General features: G+C 39.4%; 1 protein-coding gene and 1 long non-coding RNA gene across 11 annotated transcripts in view; one reads left to right on the top strand and one right to left on the bottom strand.

Annotated features, from left to right (window-relative positions):
- The window catches only part of MAGI2 (membrane associated guanylate kinase, WW and PDZ domain containing 2), a 2,755,167-nt gene that overhangs the window by 305,641 nt on the left and 2,429,790 nt on the right, over positions 1-19,736 (bottom strand). For 8 of the 10 annotated variants that reach the window (XM_069229701.1, XM_069229700.1, XM_069229695.1 and 5 more), the window contains one exon: positions 8,180-8,221. The exons of the other annotated variants lie outside the window; for them this stretch is intronic. In XM_069229701.1, the coding sequence (XP_069085802.1) occupies positions 8,180-8,221 (42 nt within the window). The remainder of the gene's footprint in view (positions 1-8,179; positions 8,222-19,736) is intronic. 10 annotated transcript variants of the gene reach the window in all.
- The window catches only part of LOC138288280 (uncharacterized), a 344,175-nt gene that overhangs the window by 102,738 nt on the left and 221,701 nt on the right, over positions 1-19,736 (top strand). The gene's annotated exons all lie outside the window — the stretch shown is intronic.

Genomic DNA, 19,736 nt, shown 5'->3' with positions numbered 1-19,736 from the left:
GCCTTTAGTTCTGATGACAATGAGAAACTCACCTGGCAGGAAGACAGGATTGTCGCCACATGAGATCCTTATGGGCCAAGCCATGAGTTTGCCAGCGGTGCCTGCAAACCCACTTGTCAACATTACAGATGATATGGTGTTGGACTACTGCAAAGGTCTGTCTGATGTGGTTCGCTCTTTCTCTAAGAAAGTGGAAGCCACCACACTGCCACCAATCCAGGACCCAGGGCACAACCTGCGAGCCGGTGACTGGGTCGTGGTCTGGAAACACATGAGGAAAATATGTTTGTAGCCTCGTTAGAAGGGTCCATTCCAGGTAGTTTTGACGACAACCACAGCTGTGAAGTGCACCAGAGTTCCAAAAGGGATCCACGCCAGTTACACAAAGAAAGTGTCATGTGCTTCGGACAATGAAGAAGAGTTGTTGAGAGTACCATTAATGACAAAACAAGTCTTAGAGAAGGAAGAGGAACTAAGACCGGATCTGAGCCCATTGAGAACAGTTCAATCACCCCTGTGAGAGACGAAGGAGAAGAACAATAGGAGGGTGACTCTGAGCCTATTTTAATTAAGGCAGCAGGAGAGCCTAGTCAGAGTAGGGCTTTCCCAGAAGCAGATGATTTAGAGAGACAAACACAGCAATTGCCAGACACTGAGGGGGAAGGAGTTGAGGTGGATCAAAGCAAATGTGGTCTAACTCGTCCTGCACCAGCTGCAGGTCCATCAAGAGAGAACACCACTGAGCAAGGAGAAGTTACTAGTTTAACACTGAAAAGAGCATTGACCAAAGCTCCACTTAGGGGAGATAAGTGGCCGGAGTCACAAACAAAGAGAAAGGAAGCAGTTGTTGAAACAGCAATCGAGGAAGAAGTAGACACAACAAGGAGAGAAGATCTGAATGAAGGAGAATTGCAAGGAGATCAAAAGTTGAAAAGAAACAGAATAGCAAGTCGGAGATACACAGGTCCTGAATGGGCGTATGTAACTACAAGTGAATATCAGAGAGAGTTTTTGTCTTTTTGTTTTGATCGAGACATTCCAAGTCAATATTTTGGCACTTGGAGGAAGCTGATTAACTGAACTGTTGAAACGATCTGAGAAACATGCCAAGAGAAAGAGACTGTTGAAAAGTAACCAGAAAAGACTTTGATAACCTAATTTGACTTTTTGAAAACCTGATTTTTACGAGCTGCTAAACCGATTTTGACAAAGGATCCTGGAAGAGAGACCGGGAGCTGTAAATAACTAGTGGAAAGACGGATTTTGTTTTTGATTTTTGCTGCATTTTCGAATTTTTTTCTTCTGCTTCCTGATTCTTTACAGATCATGAGTAACATTAACCAGCAGAGTAGGAAGAACAGGTTCTGTAAATACATGAGTACTGGTTTGGCAATTCTGTGTGAGTGAATGTTGGCATGTGTTTTTGATTCAGAGTAAATGGACATTTAACTTGAATGGACAAGATCCAGCGATTCCTAGGATATATTACATCTGTGGTCCTAATGCTTATTACCTTCTCCCAAAAGGATGGTATGGAACATGTTATCTAGGGATAGTTTTCCCAAAGATATTTCAACTTAACGATTTAAAGAAATTTCCAAAAATTACTGAGTTACATCACATTAGACAAAGGAGTGAGTAGAGAGTCTCGTTCTGGTATAGTGTGAGGTATATTTGGAGTAATGATACCGGCAGTAGGGGCTGTTCTGAATTCAATAAAGATTTGATAGTTGTCTACTGTTGTGGATAACATGCTGACAAATTTTTCAGGAGCCATACTCCTGATAGATACTAAACTAGCTGCTGAAAGAGCTATGACGCTTCAGAATCGCCTTGCTTCAGACATTCTTTTGACAAAGGATGGCGGAATTTGCAAAATGCTTAATTCTAGGCATTGCTGTTTGTTCATTTCTGATAATAGTAAAGAAATTAGAAGCTTACTTGCTAATCTGACTAATGAAAGTACTGATTTGAAAGAATTGAAAGAACCAGGTGTTTTGGGAGAAAGTTGGCAAGGGTTTTGCTTCAGTGGGAAATTGGCTCAGCAACATTGAGAAAGAAATGTTTTGAAAATAATGCAGGGAATATTAATTATTATGGTTTGCTTAACTGGAATATGGGGTACATGGAAATTGTGTAAAAAGATTAAATTGTAAAAGGTGAAGAATAATCAGAGAAGGGAAGAAAAGAAAAGGGAATAACTGTTCAGGGAAAATTCGAAAAGGGAACAAAGATTTGAAGGGGTTGAACAGACAGAATTTTAGCTGATGCAAAAATGTATGAGTGATAGTTTAGTGTGATGACACATTTATTCATCCGAAGAGGGATTACTAGCGCAGGTGTTTTAATAAAAATGCTAATGAATTATTCATATATTCTGAGTAATGGATTTGCGTAGAAAATGTATTAATCTAGAGAAAAATAATTGCATGCCTTTGAGAATATGGCCATGTGAGTGGCTGTCAATGTCCACGAAATATACTTATTAATGACTTATTAATATGAAATGTTGAATTTATGGTTGTTTAAAGTAGTAATAAGTCATATTGAAGGTTATGCATTATGTCTTAGCTTTATTAATTGTCGGCCTTAACTTAGCGGAGGTCTTGACCTAGTGGCACCGCCTCATGTTAAGCTGTATTTCTTAGACTTTAATAAAATGTCTGCTTAGAGAATTAAATTGTGATTTTCCACTGTGCTGACCAAATGTGCTTGTAGCTGAAAGTCTTTCTCACGAGAACTGTGTGCTAGAAGATGCTGTTGTTACTAATGCAAAAATTTTTATGTAATGTGTGTAAGACTGAATTTCCCAGGAGAGAACAATGACCATATTGACTGGAGTTTAAGCTGCAACAATATTGTTACCTGACAAGCTGGATGATGAGAACGGGACAAGAGGAGCCAATCACCGACATGTGAACTGTGTACTAGTAAGAAATGTAGTCTTATTGGACAAAGTGTGAACATGCGATCCCTTTACCAATAGGGACTTGGGAAGTAGTTTTAAGAAATCTAACTTAGCCGGACTGCAATGAGGGAAGACAGGCCATTTGCCCATTTTCTATCTTGCCGAAAGCTACTTTCTTGAGCGTCTTGAAGAGAGACGTGCTTAACTTTAATGCTTAAAGAGTTTGCCTTTTCTGAACTTTGATGCTGAGCCCTGATGCCTTGCTGACCAAACTGATGTCCGGACGACGAAGACTGTCACAGCTTGCTGATCCAAACTGAGGATAGGTATATTGACTATGAGATTGTTTGCTATGTCTATTTGCTTTTTTTTCTAGGTACCAACCATAGTTAGAGCCATAGTTAGATGTTTTTCCATATTTGTGTTGACTAAATTGTTTTGCATGAAGCCCAACATGCTAATTCTAATCTGGTGTTAGTTAGAGTCCTCACTAATGAAATTCAATATATGGAGTGGCTCTTAATGTCTTTTCTTTTCTTTGCTAAATCTAAATATATGTAATATCGGTTGCACAGTTATTCTTGTTATTACTTTGCACCGTAACTTTAGAATGTGTACTAGTTCAAGCTTTGATTAGATTGCTTTTCTTTCATAGATTCGGTCAACCAATGTTGTTTTTGTATGTTTATCATTTGATTTTGAGATTATTTTACGTGACATTAGCATTGCTAATATAGGGAAATAAATATTCTAACTTTTATCTAAAGGTGTGGTTATTCATGACTAAAAGGTCATGGTGTGTGACAATTACTGACTCCAACTGATTACTAATGTTATTGATTATTATTGATAATTGATGCTAATAATTGACAATTGGTTATTGATCGATATTGGTACGAGGCCTATATGGTGGGAACATCTCAAGTGTTGGTCAAAAGGTCCATCCACCTATTCGAGTCCCCTTGTAAGTTTACTTATTAAGGTCTGATGCGCTATCATCTGCATCACAAATGTAAAAAGATTCTTAGAAAAAACTGAAATCCACACTTTTTCGGGCAATTACTTGAACAGACTCTATACATTTGCTCTGTCCACCTCAGTATCAACCAGACTTGTCACTTCTTCATATCTCTACCTCTTTTCTTCATGATGCTCTCTGAAATGTCCATATATGGCAGGGATACCGCTTATCATTCACTTAGATACATGTCAAGGCCTTGAATTAGTGAATGGGGATATAAATCAAACTTCGTATTATCTGTCTGCAGGCCTAACCTCCTCCAATCCTTTTCTGTTACAATTTGAAGTCAAAAACACATTCATTCAAAGACATTGGGGACTAATGTAAATGGTCTTTCATTAAACACATTATTGTTAAACTGCAGTTTGATATAAACATATGAAAAATTCGATATTACATGAGAAGTGCTTTGCTTCTTCAGTTCATGTAAACACCCAGTACTGATTGGCCCTGTTCTTAACAAATTAATGATAATTTCCTACTATTCACCAGGACGTATTCACGTGGCTCCAGAGATGGGAGAAAATGAGTTTGGAGATTCCAACAAGCATTGGTTGGTATCACTGTTTAGGGCACCTTTGTAACCTCTCTCCAAATTCTCATGATAGTGTGATTCTCTCGAAGGAGACTTCTGATATGTTGACTAATGAGCTTGACAACCAGTCAATCAGACTTCCAGTTTGTATATGTGACCTGCAAGCTTCAGACATTTTCACAGTGAAATAAACCTTTCTTTCTGGTCATCATGCAGCCACATTATTGCACATCCAAGTGCTAACATGACTTAGAACACTTCTGGAATAAATCAGTTTTGATCCTTATTTTTAAAATCAAGTGTTTCAGTCTAAACTAGCTATATATTTCTTTGTTATCAGCCCTGAGAAAGCAGGAAGTCAGTCCAGCGGAACATGTGTTGGATGGCTGTATTGATACCTTTTTTAAGACTATTTTGCCCTTGTTTCTACTTTCTAATGAAACATCAATAATTAGAGTCATGAAAGCTTGATTTTCATACCTACAGTTTGTGGGATCTGCCACTATTATATAGGCGGAACAAATAGGTAATCTTCACAATATGAATCAATTTGCAGCTTTGCATTCACTTTGCAAGATGAGATATTTGGCCATTATTGTCACCCTTTAGGAGATTATAAAATAAGTCCAGCTCATCTCCAGACTGGGTTGGCTATCAAATCTGGACCACGTGCAGCTTCTGAAGGAAGCATCCCCTGTCCAGGAAATATTTCTGTTTTGGCAACCGCCACCAGATAATGTGCATGAATGAGGCATAGGTCTCCCTGAAAGACCCTCTATGGTGATCAAAGAGGCCATGTGCCAGTGAGCAGTAATCTTTGTGCAGAGGTCCACTGGGAACAACTTGTGACAAGTGTTGTTTACTGAAGGCCTTCTATGCTTTCTGACTCTGCTGTTTGTTTACAGAGGTTGCCCTCTGGTAGGCAGGTCAACACCTTTCTCAAGAGTGGGTACAGCAAGGAATCTTGATATGTGTCTTGGGAAATTCACAGCACAAGAAAATAACTAAGTGTAGTGTGTCCAAAGGTATAGGAATGTAAACGAATCGGCCTCCTTTATGCTGAGATCTCTAGTGAGACAAAAACACTGGAAGATGGGAGACCATTAGCATGTATCGTTAGGAAAGATTCAATCTCTACTGTGCTATTGAAGGTTTGTAACCTAAATGCCGCATCATTGCTAACAATTATTAAAAACACCACTAAGTTATGATGTATGGAAGTCAAACATAAGCAGCTGTAGGAGGGTATTATTGATGCGGTGGGACATTAATCATGTTGAGGACAATGTTCAGCCAGGGCCTTCAGCGGATGTCTTAGCTAAGACAACTTAATTGCAAAGTTAGGAAAATGCTGTGTCAAACTGATTGACAGCAATTAGTTCCTTATCACTTCAAACACTAACGAAGTAGTCAATATGGTGAAGAATCATAAAGTGCAATGTGCATCATTTCCAACATTGATTGAGTGTCCATTGAAGGTGATCTTATACAATACCAGAAAGCAGACCGTGCATCAAGGTCCAGAGAAGTGCCCACCCCTTAATTCTGTTTATATGGGGATCAGTTCAGAAAACTGACATGAGAACCAGTAAATGTCTCAGTCCATGTAACAGAAGCCAGAAGAGATTCCCAAATACATGAATCGAATGGAAGCTTAACATTGAGGCCACCTAACCATATAAATAAAGGGTTTGAAACATCACAGACTTAGTGACCTTAGCATTGATCGATGATAAGGATAGAGGGACATAAAACGTAAGTAGAAATTGCTATGTTACACAGGGATTAAAGGTATGAATAGACACCAAAGTATTAAGCATTGCCTATTATGTTACATTAGGTTATTCTTATACAGTGTTATGTCTGGCACATCCACAATATCTTGGTGCTGTCATCAGTCTCAGCACAGCAGGGTGACGTCTGTTAGATGTGGGATTATGAACGAGGAGGTCGCACAGGAAGTCAGGTGTTGTCCTTATCACCAGAGTGGATTCAGTGGGCTGTGTGATCAGAGGTTTTGCTTTCGTGCCTTGTACGTTACAGCTGTTTTCCTGTATTATTTAGCAACATAGGCAAAGCAGCACATTTGATGTGGTAGATGTAGGTTTTTATGAGCAGCGACTGAGGGAACATTCCTTTTGCATGTTTATTGATTTTGATAATGGTGCTTGCCATCTGCTAAACATTCAGGGCTTTTAGAGCTCCAAAATACTGATAGCTATTGATGGAGTTTAATGTGAACAAAAATAAGGGGGTAGAAAGGCAGACGTCAAGATGAGAGCAGGAAACATATATACCTGTAATATAACAGCATAATGGCATGCGTAGCGTATAAAATACTGTTAAACATACAGCTAGTAAAAGAACAGTGGACATGACTGATAAACATTTTTCAAGTGAGAATTGGCTAGAGAAATGCAATTTTCAAAGTCAGATCATTGGGCGAAGGCTATCTGAGGAGTGGGTGGACTAAAATTTGATTTTGCTTCACAGATTCATGGAAGCAAATCCAAAGCGGGAAATAAGTACTATTTCACCAGGACTGGGGTACAATGATGCAGTAAGAACTTATATCATATAGGAAAGGAAATCCTAAAAGAGATACAATTTCTGTTGGTTCCTTCAGAAAATGGAGAGGCGCAACAGTAGTGATAGGAAATAGAAATTCAAATCAGATTCATTGGTAAAATTAAAAGATTTAAAAGGTTTACCAGATACAAGGGCATACAATAAGCCGGCAATCAAACAGTAACTGACTAGACAACACCTCCGCTGGAAACAAAACCACCTTGGGATCTTCAATGCCATAGATCAATGGAGGATGCAATATGCAATGCAGAGTCCTCTCTCGTTCAGGGGGGAAACGGATTCTTTGTCATTTCCTTGAGAGGCTCATTTAATAATTTGTTTTTTGAATGTTGACAGACTTGGTTGTTTCCTATGCCCTAGGCGTAGTGCACTCCAGAGGTGTGTGCTCAGGACACAGATTGATGGACTTCCATGTGCCTTTCAGTTGAATCTGGTTTGTGCACTCCATTGTTTTGCCTGTCCTAAGATTTTGGCTGGCAGTATAATGTGGTGTCAAGCACTTCCAAACAATGCTGGACATTGGTCAAATAATAGCACGCCATCTGTCTAAGAGGTTAACCACAACAAAGTGCATGTAATCGTGTAAGAGTGATGTATCGTGTAAGAGTTCCTAATAAAGAAATGAAGTATAATTTTGCGTTTAATTGCTGCACTGCGTGGTTTTGGTGGATTAATGCGAAAACGATGGCTCAAACCTCTCCTTGATGCAATATCTTTCAGAGGCCTGGACATTGCTGGCGCCGATTCTGGTGAATGTGTTTAACTATTTACTTCAGGAGCAAAGCTTTGCTGTGTATTCTTGTACAACATGATGCAAGAAAAGCGGATTCCAATTTGCATTGTTTATGCAATATAATGATGCACTATCACTTACCCGTGAAAATGCAATTTATCGGGAAAATATTTTACAATAATTGAAAAACATGTAAATGATTAGCAGATTCATTAGATTAACGGATGAACATTTAAAAATCATGCTGGAAAGAACAAAAAATATGTGTGCAAAACAGAAGGATGATTGACCACGCACAGCTGGCCATAACAATGATCACGTACAGCACAGCTAAATGAACACAAAATGGATGATGGTCATTTCACAGGAAAATGGAAGCCGAAAAATACTTGCCAGATGGGTCCACTCGAAAACCAGCCCTTGTTGGCACTTGCTCTGAATGAAAAAACGGGGAATTCGGTGAGAAATAAAATCCCAGAGATAGACATAGATGCATTACTGTTCTCTATGTTGCATCATAGAATTGAAAATATATATCTTTCGTTTTCCCACATTTTAAATATATATGGGACTATAGATTAGTTGAATAAATTGGTGGTGGCTGGATCACAATAGTTAATTATGCAGCCTTCTTAAAATCAGAGGGTCTCATTTAAAATGTAATGCATTGTGTGGAAGTGGACATCACCTGATGCAAAAAATGTGATGTCCACTTTCACACAATGCATTACATTTTAAATGAGACCCTCTGATTTTAAGAAGGCTGCATCTTTAACTATTGTGATCCAGCCACCACCAATTTATTCAACTAATCTATTTTGCATCAGGTTTTGAGGTTTGTGCCTATTGCGTTTTGGGTGCAAATAGAATTAGATTGCGTGGTTTTAGATAAAGAATTTACCATCAGTCATAGTTTGGACGCCATATAGTGCTCCAAACAGATGCAATTATAGATGCAAACTATTTTGCACCGATATGTGCACATTTTTATAGTTCAAAACGTTACATTGAGAGAAAAAATAATTCATTGCAAACAGAATTTCTAAAACTTGGTTGTCTCTCGATTTAGAACAAAAAGCTATAAATCTTACCCAATGGACTTTCAACTATTCATTCTTAGGTTATAAAGTTTAAAATTAACCTAGACGGTATCAATACTGAAACCAGTAAGAGTCAAATAAATAACAGGATGGTATAAAAAAAGTCTCCACGAATAAATTCACAAGTTTTTCTGTTGATTTTAAAATCGAAATTCAACAAAGGTAACCTGCTGACATTTTTCGTCTTGTGTTGCTTTAAGAGGAGCTTTTTTCATTAAATGCATTCACATATTCGATGTATATTTATTCATTACCGTGTTTGATGTTTCCCATTAAATTTATATTTCAAAGACAAGTTTACTATTCCGATTCACAAAAAAGGGTGTAATTTACGGCATTCGTAAATTATGGCTGCTTGTGGTCCAGAGCCACACCAGTTTACTTAATTCACATATCTACGTTGTAAATAAACGTTAACACGGTGAATTCTTGAAAAACAAATAATCTAGGAGTGTTCTCCTAATTTAGATGCATATAATCTACGCATGTCAAAGGGTACACATTTACAGGATTAGGAAATAGGAAACATTAATGATGTAGCTTTTTAATTTCTGTTTAATTTCTTTTTATTAATTATTTTCCTCCGTTGTCTTCTTTTCTTTGAATTCACTCAGTGAAAGTTATGGAAATATGAAATCTTTCACACAATTTCAACATCATTATCACCTAGACTGAGCTCAGAAAAGTGTGGAAAATGTCTTAGTATCACTGTATACCTGTACACCATTAGTTGATAGACAAGAAAATATAGCTGAGATTAACGTCTGGTGTAATGCTATTCTAAGGTGACTCCTCTATTTATTAAATTATTTACAAAGCACAAGAAATTCCATCACAGTCAATCTCCAAAGCACATACAACTATTTGAACAAGCATTAATATCAACCAAATATTAACAATTATATTTTTTCTGCAATAAAGGCATAATAAAAATAGTTTTATCAAAATGTTAGAAAAAAAAAATAGTGTCTAAGTTCAGCAGACCTGTAAAAAAATAATAAAGGATTATGTGACCCTTTCTATGTTTACTGTGAACAACTTTGGTATTTGATCCATGAAGAGAGTAAAAGTAGTGTGTGATAAAACATCAGGCCCATTTATTACTCAAAAATGATAAACATAGTATCCCAAAGTCGGCTGTGCCCGGTTGGACAGTGTTCAAAATATGTTATTAATTCAGTAATTGTAAAATCGGCGCCATATTTTTTTCGACTCAAACAGTACAAGTGACAAATATTTTGGAACAAAAAGGGACTTCAGAAACATTGGAGTCACAAGGACTAACATAGCGGTAAGTATTGGTAGTAGGGTAAATATAGTGTTAGGGTGAGGTAGGGTTAGGGTTGAAGTTAAAGTTGTGTGCTCAGTTTAGGATTACTTTGAAGATTAAGCAAAGGACCATGGTTAGGGCAAAAATTAACATTAGTGTTAGGATTAGAACGTGTGTGAGTGTTGGCTGTAATGTTAGGGTTAGGTTAAGCATAAGACATACTGCTAGCGGTACGGTTATATTCCGAGTTAAGGTACCTGCTCAGTCTAGGGGAAAGGAAATGAAAGGGATTGGCTTATTAATAGGTTTGGAGACGTTATAAAGGGCTCTCACCTTTTTTTAAAAATAACTTCAAGGAATCAGGGAATTGTAGAAGATAAATTCTCAAGAGAGCCTGAGATTTCAGATCTTGAGATAAATCCTTCAATATTAATTATAGTATGCTTTACTGTTTGTAAAACTTGACATGGGACCATTATGTCTGCCTCTAAGAAATGTAAGATTTCTGTAAGTTGTAAACTTTTCCTCAGTTGATATCTTTTAATAACCGACATACTGAAGAGATCAATAATTCTGAGCTCCTTTGCTTGGTGCCCCCAGGTCCAGAATGCAGTAAGCTACTTCAGCGAAAGGTACGTGTGAGGTTGGAAAAAAACAAAATCACCCTCTGCTGTCTTAACACAAATGAAAAAAACGTAGTCAAGTGCGAAATAATGAGATAATAAGAACAAATATGCATGCAATGTTATGTGCATAAAAGCATTGCAGATGTTGAACCGAGTTGAACAGACACACCCATGTTATAATGAAATAATGAGAAGCATCTGTTTAATATGAAGTGGTAAGCAATACAGTGATTTAAGTGTAGCTCAATTTCATGGAGTAGCAATGAACCGTCCTCTGACTTCCAGTGTTCCAAAGATTAATGTGGAGTCTCCTAGGTCCATTTCCTATAATTCCCCTATGGGAGAGTACATATTTATAAAGATGTCTTATTTAGTGACATGTGTAGTGTGGAATGTCTGATGTTGCACCACTCAGGCATGGAAAACTCTCTTTCATCTAAGGAAAATTGCAGTCTAGTCATTCTGAGAAATTGGACAGAATCAGATTTATTTTCCAGTTGGTTAGAATTCTGACTTTTATCAGCACAGATTTGGAAATGTACCTCTTGATGATGCTGAGGGATGTACACTAGTCGGACCATCTAAATTTTAAACATTAATGGTGAAAATGAGAAACCAATTGGGACACCACATCTCATGCTTCTCTTTAAATACATGGAACAGGATCACTTTTCATCAGGAATTAAATCACTAAATACATTTCATAATAAACCTCTGTTCATGATAGGCACCTCGACGAAAAACCCCACCATACAAGAAAAAGACAATAGGTGGTACATCTTTCTCTGTTCATGCAGCCAAACTATGGAATTCATCACCCCCAGATATATCATCCACTCTTGCCCTAAGGTAACTATAACTCACTCCCCTGCTATGCACATTTTTTTCATCAAAAGTTTTACTGCAAATATTACATTGATGTTATCAATGATGTTATTAAAGATGTCATAAGTGCCATAATTTGTGGGGTCATTAGCAGTGCATGGCTAGGGCGTGAGTTATAGTTACCTTAGGGCAGAAGTTATAGTTACTTGAGGTAACTCTAACTATAACTGATGAACTTCAATGGTTTCGAACACTTAAAATGTGAGCCTAACTATAACATCCCTGCAAAGTTTGATTGAATTTCAATTTTTTTTTTACATATAGTCATTTTCATTGCTGTACATTAATCCAACCACCGCCACATAAGGCCTTTGGTTGTGCATGGCGACGGTTGGCCAGGCCCGAGGCTAATACCTATAAGCACCCAACCCTGCACCATGCACGGCCTTTGCCTGTGCACTGTGGAGGTTCCCCGCAAGACCTGGCCTGCAGCCAGAACCTGCGGACAACCCCCCTAACCACTCAAACCCATCCTGTGCACAGCCTTTTGCCATGTGTAGCAGAAGTTGGCTGCGGCCTCTCTGGGTGTCAGGTTAGCTGTGAGTGGGTGTATCTAGGGGGGTGATAGTGGTTGTGAGAGTGTCTGGGTGTGAGTGTGTATACCAGTATTTTAGTGGGTAACTACTTTGATCTTCCAAATAACATTTCTGGATTCTTCCTCCTTCTATCCCTCCGTTATTCTGTTCAATCCAACTAACAGACTCACATGTCCTCCACTCAAATTAACTCGTACCTCCCTATATTAATACTAATACAATACTCATATTTCCTTATACTAATACACCACTAAACCTTTTGGGTTCGTGAGTAGAGTGCTACTCAAAAAATCGCTTTGATGCCTCATCAGGGGTAGTAAGCAATATATAATTACAATTACAATTAAAGACTCCTATGATCCAGTGCACGTGGATCAGCTTATTGATTATCTCCGCTTATGCTGGCCACTGGTAGCATGATAGAAACCATCGAACATGCATTCTATTCAAGCACAATATCCATAGATTTGTGGCAAGCCCTGTGCGACCACCTCGTCCCAATTAATATTGCCAGAGCTTGCCTGATTCCTTAGGGAGCAGACCACTAAGTTCTAACAATTAGGCATTAAAGGACATCCCTGATGATCTGCCCACAGTAACTTTAATGTATTTTAACTACGAACAAAAGGGTAAAAATGAATGTGGTGCACCAGCACTAATGTAAGTCATGCGTGCTAATGGAGAATTGTGTCGTAAACCACACAGACATGAACACTGACTCAAGTGGCTTGTGGCTTCACTGGAACAATGTCAGCTCTGGAACAGGTGAAAGTTTGTCTTGGGGGAGTGCAACACTTTCCATAGTGCACTAAGGCTGTCCTGCCGTTAAACCCCAAAGTGTTCAATAGGACATTTCTATAAATTCATGCCATTGAGGGAGAGAATCTGCAGATGCACATGTACAAGTGACCTTAGAGAATTTGCAAGTTGTGCACATTAACATTCAACGAAGGGCAGGGAAGAAAGCTTTGGTTAGAATTGGGCCCAATAGGTTTCACTTTGTCAGACTTATTTTGAGATGTTGTACTCCTAGTCCCATGAACACACCATCAGAGACTGTCCCCACTTTCTTTGCCCACAAGGAAGCACCACAAATGTTTACACATTTCGGTAGCATCTGCTCCTACTCTCGCTCTATACGTTTTCAGCCTCGTCCAGCTGAATCCATGTTCTGTAAGTATCAAACTGTTCTCTTCTACACGTATGCTTTTATCCGACTACCAGTGTAGGCCAGTAATTCGAGCAGGGAGAGGGCAGAAAGGCCATACACACACATATGCACAAACACACAATCCCATTCACAGCATGGACTCAAAAAAGGCATACATTCATACATACACATTTATACGCATGCACTAAACATAAAAAATAAAAAAACTTACCGGCTGCTGCATCTCAGAAGGGAGGTCTCAGTAATTCCTTATGATTGGGAATGCCCCTTCCTCTCACTGGCTGACCTTTGGGCAGTGAGAGGAGGCAGCAGGCCCTTACTCGTCACAGAGTGGGATGGGAGTCGGTGAGAGTTGATGACCGCACCCCACTCTGTGCTGAAGCATTGGTGATAGACACTCACCCCTGGGCACTTCAGGACTTAAACCTGAAGCTCCGAGGTCCGAGGCCATCAGTGACGCTTGCCAAGCAGAGGCCTTGCCATGAGGTAAAGATCCTCGAAGTGCTTTGCCAGGCTGAGGAGATCACACCCACAGAGCTGTGAAATGTTAAGCACAGCCAACAAGGAGCTTGTGCATTTATCACATGTATAGTGCCTGGCTGCCAGACCTGAACATAAGGAGTGCCCGCCTCTTCAAGTTTCCAAACAGGAGGGGGTCGACTCTTAAAGATGGGCCAGCTGTAGGCTACCATTATTTACTGCAATTATATTAACTCTGGATTTCCTTTTGATGCTGTTTCGCTTTTTCATTAATAATCCACATAATCCACATATTCATAATCTACATAATAATACACAGGGCCTGGTGGAAGAAAGCTGCAGGGCTCTTTTGGCAATTTCCCTATCACATATATTATTTTTCTACTAAAGTAACAAATCATTTTTACTTTTTTTTAGAGTTATTCCTTCTGTAAAGGAAGCCAATGACAGCTGCCATGTATCGAGCATAGGAAACTGAAGACTTTGATTCACATCTCAGCATCACCAGTTTATCTAACATTTTGTGATTATGTATCTTACATTATAACTATGTTCATTGCATAAATATATTTATTGCTATGCACAATTGTGTGTGATGCAGATCTGTTAAACACCCACTCCTGTCACGCACTGCTGCAAATACGCTGCCCCAACTTCTGCAAATCACACCCTCTTTTCTGCAAGTGCTCTTTTCAAAGTCTTAGCTTCTATCATTTTCCATGATATGTCATTACTTCTCGTCCATTCTCATGAAACTACAATGGCCACTAAAAAGTGTGTATTAAATTTAAAATTTCCTGCCTTGCATATAAAGACATCTCAAGTGGCCAAACACTACTTATAAGAATAACTCAATACCCAATTATCCCTAAATTCAAAATGCCCCAAACATTTACCCAAAGCTTCTCAAGTACTGCAGCGTCCTTCTGGAATCACGTCCTAGCATGCACTTTTCTGTAATACAGGGAGTAACTGAGAACCTCTTCCACTTCAGCAGTCATGCCTGGGTCCAATTAACAACAAGCATTGGCAATGCCAAAAGATCTGGCTTTCAAAGACGCTGTATGGTAATGTGAAGTACTACAATGGGAATAAATATAATTTGTATTGAAGCAAAGAACTGAAGAATAATATTGGTTTAGGTTAAATGTCAGATGACAGTTGCACTGTTAAGACAGACCTAAAACTTCATGGAGGCTCATGACTGCTATCTTATCATTTGTGCTGCTGCCAGCGAAAAACACCATATATTATCTAGTTAACCAAGACAACCTAATAGCATTACAATGTGTGTGTGTGTGCCCCTGGCAGTTCAACATACCACAGCTGGATTAATAAACAAAATAATCACAACTATGTGAACAGCATACATTTTTTGTGGACATACACAACTTCTGCCCAATCAAAGCCTGTACTCCTGGCTCCCAAAATATGGACAGAGCCAAAGCCCCTCTCCTGGTGTTGTGAGGGGTCAAAGTGCTCAATATGCTTGGTCAGATCCATACTGTCCCCTATGTATGTCTTTGTCAGGGACACATAACTTTTAATTACAAGCTCTAGATACTTTCCAATGGGATTTAGGACTGATCAACATCCTGAAATTATAGGTCTTCCCAATGGTAGGCTTCCCTTGCGAGATCTACTGGTAGGGTTAGATAATAAGACACTTTATATAAATATCCCACAGCTGGAAAGGACTTGATATGCCTACCACCCTGTGGGATAACAGACCGACTCCTTACCATGTCCTTACAAAGTCTTTTGGAAAATGATCTCACGAAAAACTTTATTCAATTCAACAATACCTTTTACCAACAAAGTTAAGTGTTTCAATGGTAGCATGTTTCACTGCCAATTTTGCCATTATATATGTAGACCATGTGGTTGATTTAGATATTGGCTGGGCAGTATACCATCCACCGAAATATTAATTCTGTAGGATATAATTCGATTTACATTTCAGCAGACAGGATATCTGTCACCTTTGTGAGGGAGTGATTCATCCACCAAGATCTAATCAGGCCCCATGTTCAAAATCAAATAATTGTGCACCAGAACAACCCCTTCTACATGCATAGCAGGATATAGAAACCTTACAAAGATGACTGGGAAGGGGACTATTTCTGAACTGACAGATTTTATGACATGTGTAATCAATAGCCATGCCCATTTATATTTTACACTATACTTTTAGTAATGTAGCCCTCCCATTCCTTGACCTTACCATATGTGTTCATGAAGGCAAACTGGGAATGGACCTATACAGAAAACACATGGGACCTAATACCCTCTTATCCCACCAAAGTTTCCATCCCTGAGGCCTCAAGGATAATTTATCATTTTGCCACTTTATCAAGATATGAAAGGTTTGCAAATGGAAAAATAACTATTTTAGAGATGCTGCTGTCCTAGCCAAAACAATTGGTAGTTCATGCCTTGCAAAGAGCCTGGTACTTTGGTATGCTCCAAAAGTATTTTACTTACACTGAGAGCTCTGAGCACTACTGAATGTCTTGCCTGTGTTACCACTTTCAGTCCAGCATCAAATAAAATCTCTAATATTACAAAAAAACACCGGAACTTAAAAACTACACGTGGATTAGTTAGTGAGTTTCTACACCCCTTTTTCTCATTTCACACCTGGTCAATATTATGACTTGGAAATCCAAACTAAGTTCTATGGCCATCCTACTAGATGTACCCCATACTGTTGGTCATTTCAAATGTCATTATTGTTCAGTCTGTGATCAAACTATAGACGCAAAACTGTTTGTATACTGGCAAAGTTACACACCATTTAATTGACTTTACTAACTGTAATTCAGCTAATGTTGTTTATTTAATTCAATGTCACTGATATCACATTCACATAGGACAAACCTCTTAAAGATGTAAAGACAGGGTAGCTCAACACAAGAGCAGGATTCTCAAAATGTCCTTGTTAAAACTGTCACCCTCAGGGTGGTCTTTCCTCAAATATTATGCCTTACTCCTCCATATTTTTCAGCCTGTATGCAGTTTTAAACTACCATTTCAACCAGATAAAGGAAACCTTTTGCCAGGGCCATGCCTTACCTTTTTACTTTATAGGTCGTCCCTAGGGGAGGTCCTACACAGGCCCAGAAGGCAGGGTGGAATGTATTTAAAAAGTAGGACATGTCATTTTACGTTTTACATGTCCTTGTTGTAAAAAAATCCTAAATTTGTTTTCACTGCTGCAAGGCCTGTTTCTTCCATACAATAACATCAGAGTTACCTTGTTACATTGCAGCAAACGGTAACTTTCAAATGGGAACATGTAAGCTGTTCATGTTTGGCATATTTTAAATTGTAATGAAAAATCCTCTTTTATGGTGATGTCAGATTCTTGGTTACAATTCTGTAAATGTTAGTTTTAGAAAGTTGGCATTTCCCTGCCTTAGCTAATTATTGGCTTCAACCTATCTCTGAGTCAAATGACTGGTGTAGTTGGTAGCTGGTCTTTGTGTTCCTCCTAGACAGCCACATACAATAGAGAGCTTAGGTGTGTCTGAACAGGCCATCACTGGCAGAGTGGAGGGGATAAGTTAGGCAAAGCTCCCACTTATCCCTGAATAGGCTGTTCCCTGCCTTTGCACACAGAATTGCATACCCGCAGTAGTTAGTCTGGAGTCAGGGCAAGGAAAGCAGGAAACCTGTGCACTTCACAGGCAAACCTCTAGAAGTTTCTCCCACTTAAAGGATGCACCAGGTATAAATCTTGGACCTCGTACAACTCTCAGAACACCACTGGACCTGTGGAGGACTCTGCCAGGAAGAAGGACTGCGGTGCTGCTGAAAGGGCTGTCACTCTGCTGGACTGCTGCCCTGAAGGGCTGTTGCCTGCTGTACTGATCTGCTGCCCTCTTGCTTGGGTGTGAAGACCTGGACCTGTAACCTGAACAAAAGACAATCAGAGTGACTCCAAGGGTTTGTCTCTTCTAACCAGAACCTGGACATTGCAACTGTGAGTCCTACCCTGCCAGGTAGAGTCACTTCAGTCCTCGACTCTTTGAAGTGGACTTGTATGTGCTCCACCAGCCCATCTGTGGATCCAGCAGAACTAACACATCACTTCTGCTGTGCGGTGCAACCCCGAGCATAACCGATGAATCGCCTATGCTGTGAGGATTCGTCCAGTGCAAGGACTCCACATCAACCTTGTAGCCTGCATTGAAACTGCTGCTTCTTGATGCAACCCTTACACAGCCCCTCGCATCGCCATCCTCTTATCGACTGCAGTCTTGACGATGATGCACAACTTCTCATTGCAAGCCTGGCAGTCTCTTTGGGAACCAACTGGGGCGTGACATATGCTCAAAGCAGGACTCTGCTTTGCAAGCTCCCCTCATGGACGGCCTCCTTGACTATGATGCAGGACCCCACATTGCAACTTCTCAGCTCCCTGGAAACAACATATCGCCTCAGCAGCATGATGGATCCCGGACGTAGGACCTTGCAACACTTTACAACCAAGATTTAAGGTACTCTTGTTCGGTGGGCCAGCTGGGTCCCTGTAGCTGGCCTGCAGTCCTTTGCAGTCTGCCTGAACTTGTGACTTTGTCCCAGTCCAGTACAAACAGATATCCTTAGTTGATGCTTTGTGCTTTGTGCTTTTCAGCACTTTTATTTTTACTTAAATCTTTAAAATTGCATATCTCTGGTTCTACTGGTTAGATTTTTGGTGTTTTGATCTTGTTATATACATTGCCCCTGAGTTAAATCTGGCTGCTATGTGCCAAGCTACCCGAGGGTTGAGCACAGGTTAATTGAGGGTTAATTATGGCTTTACCTTGACAGGAATTGTGGTTACCACTTGACTAGGATTCAACCCCCCTCAACCATTAACCCAGTTTTTACAGTCATGAATGTCCTATTAGTGGCATATTTCACCAAATACCACTCTCAGAAATGTCATTCGTACGGCAAGTGATTGGTCAAGTGATATTAGCCCCTAGAGGAGGTGATATACAGAGTATGATCAACAGATCAACAGATGTGAGTCTAAATGGATTATGAAATGTTCGGCAACTACTTTAGACTGAATATCCTGGACGATTGCTACTCATTTATTTAGAAATATGTCTGTTTGTGGCTTATTTAACTTGATACTTATTTTGCTTTGTTTTTATTTTCTTGCCCTATTTTCAATTTTTTTTAATGATGTATGTAACATGCATAGCAACCTATTTTTCCATCTCCTACTTGGCTCATATTAGGCTTTCAAGACTCTGATTAATTCTATGCATGCATTTTGTGTTAAGAGTTCTAGATTGGCTATCTTCTTCCTTCTTGAATAATTGCCTAAGGTCTGTATGCTTGGCCTTATCTGACCCTCTGCACTATATGCCTCCATTGTAAGATGGCTGCTATCTTTGACATGGTTTCCATCTCATGCTCCTGTTCCCATTTCTGCATTCCTTTATGAACAGTATCTGGAGGGAGATTCCCCCACCAGTGTTCACCTTAATAGAGGAAGAACACTGGTAGCAGAGCTGTGAGCTTCTGCTCCCCAGGCTCATTTAGAGATTTACTCTCTTTTGTCAGTGGAGTCATATGAGTGGCACCCACCTACTTAAATCAATTGTGCCTGTGAGTCTATCTCTGGTACGCATCACACACTTTCTCTGGCATTTTCCTTCAGAACCCGATCATACACAGGAAGCGCTCCTTCTGTAATGTCTGCAATTTATCACTTTAAGAATTTTTCTTAGCTCATAGTCTATGTCAATTGTTTTACAGCCTGCAAAAAATTTAACCCTGCCAGCAATTACGGATCGGTGCTGTCACCTAACTCAAAAAGCCTTTTCAGGCTTCTTCATCTGTAAGTTTGATTACCTTACCACTTTCACCAACTCAGTTAG

This window comes from Pleurodeles waltl, chromosome 4_1 (genome assembly GCF_031143425.1).
Source record: "Pleurodeles waltl isolate 20211129_DDA chromosome 4_1, aPleWal1.hap1.20221129, whole genome shotgun sequence".
In the NCBI taxonomy this organism is placed as follows: domain Eukaryota; kingdom Metazoa; phylum Chordata; class Amphibia; order Caudata; family Salamandridae; genus Pleurodeles; species Pleurodeles waltl.
Note: the sequence above shows the minus strand (reverse complement) of the source record. Positions and strands in the feature narration are given on the sequence as shown.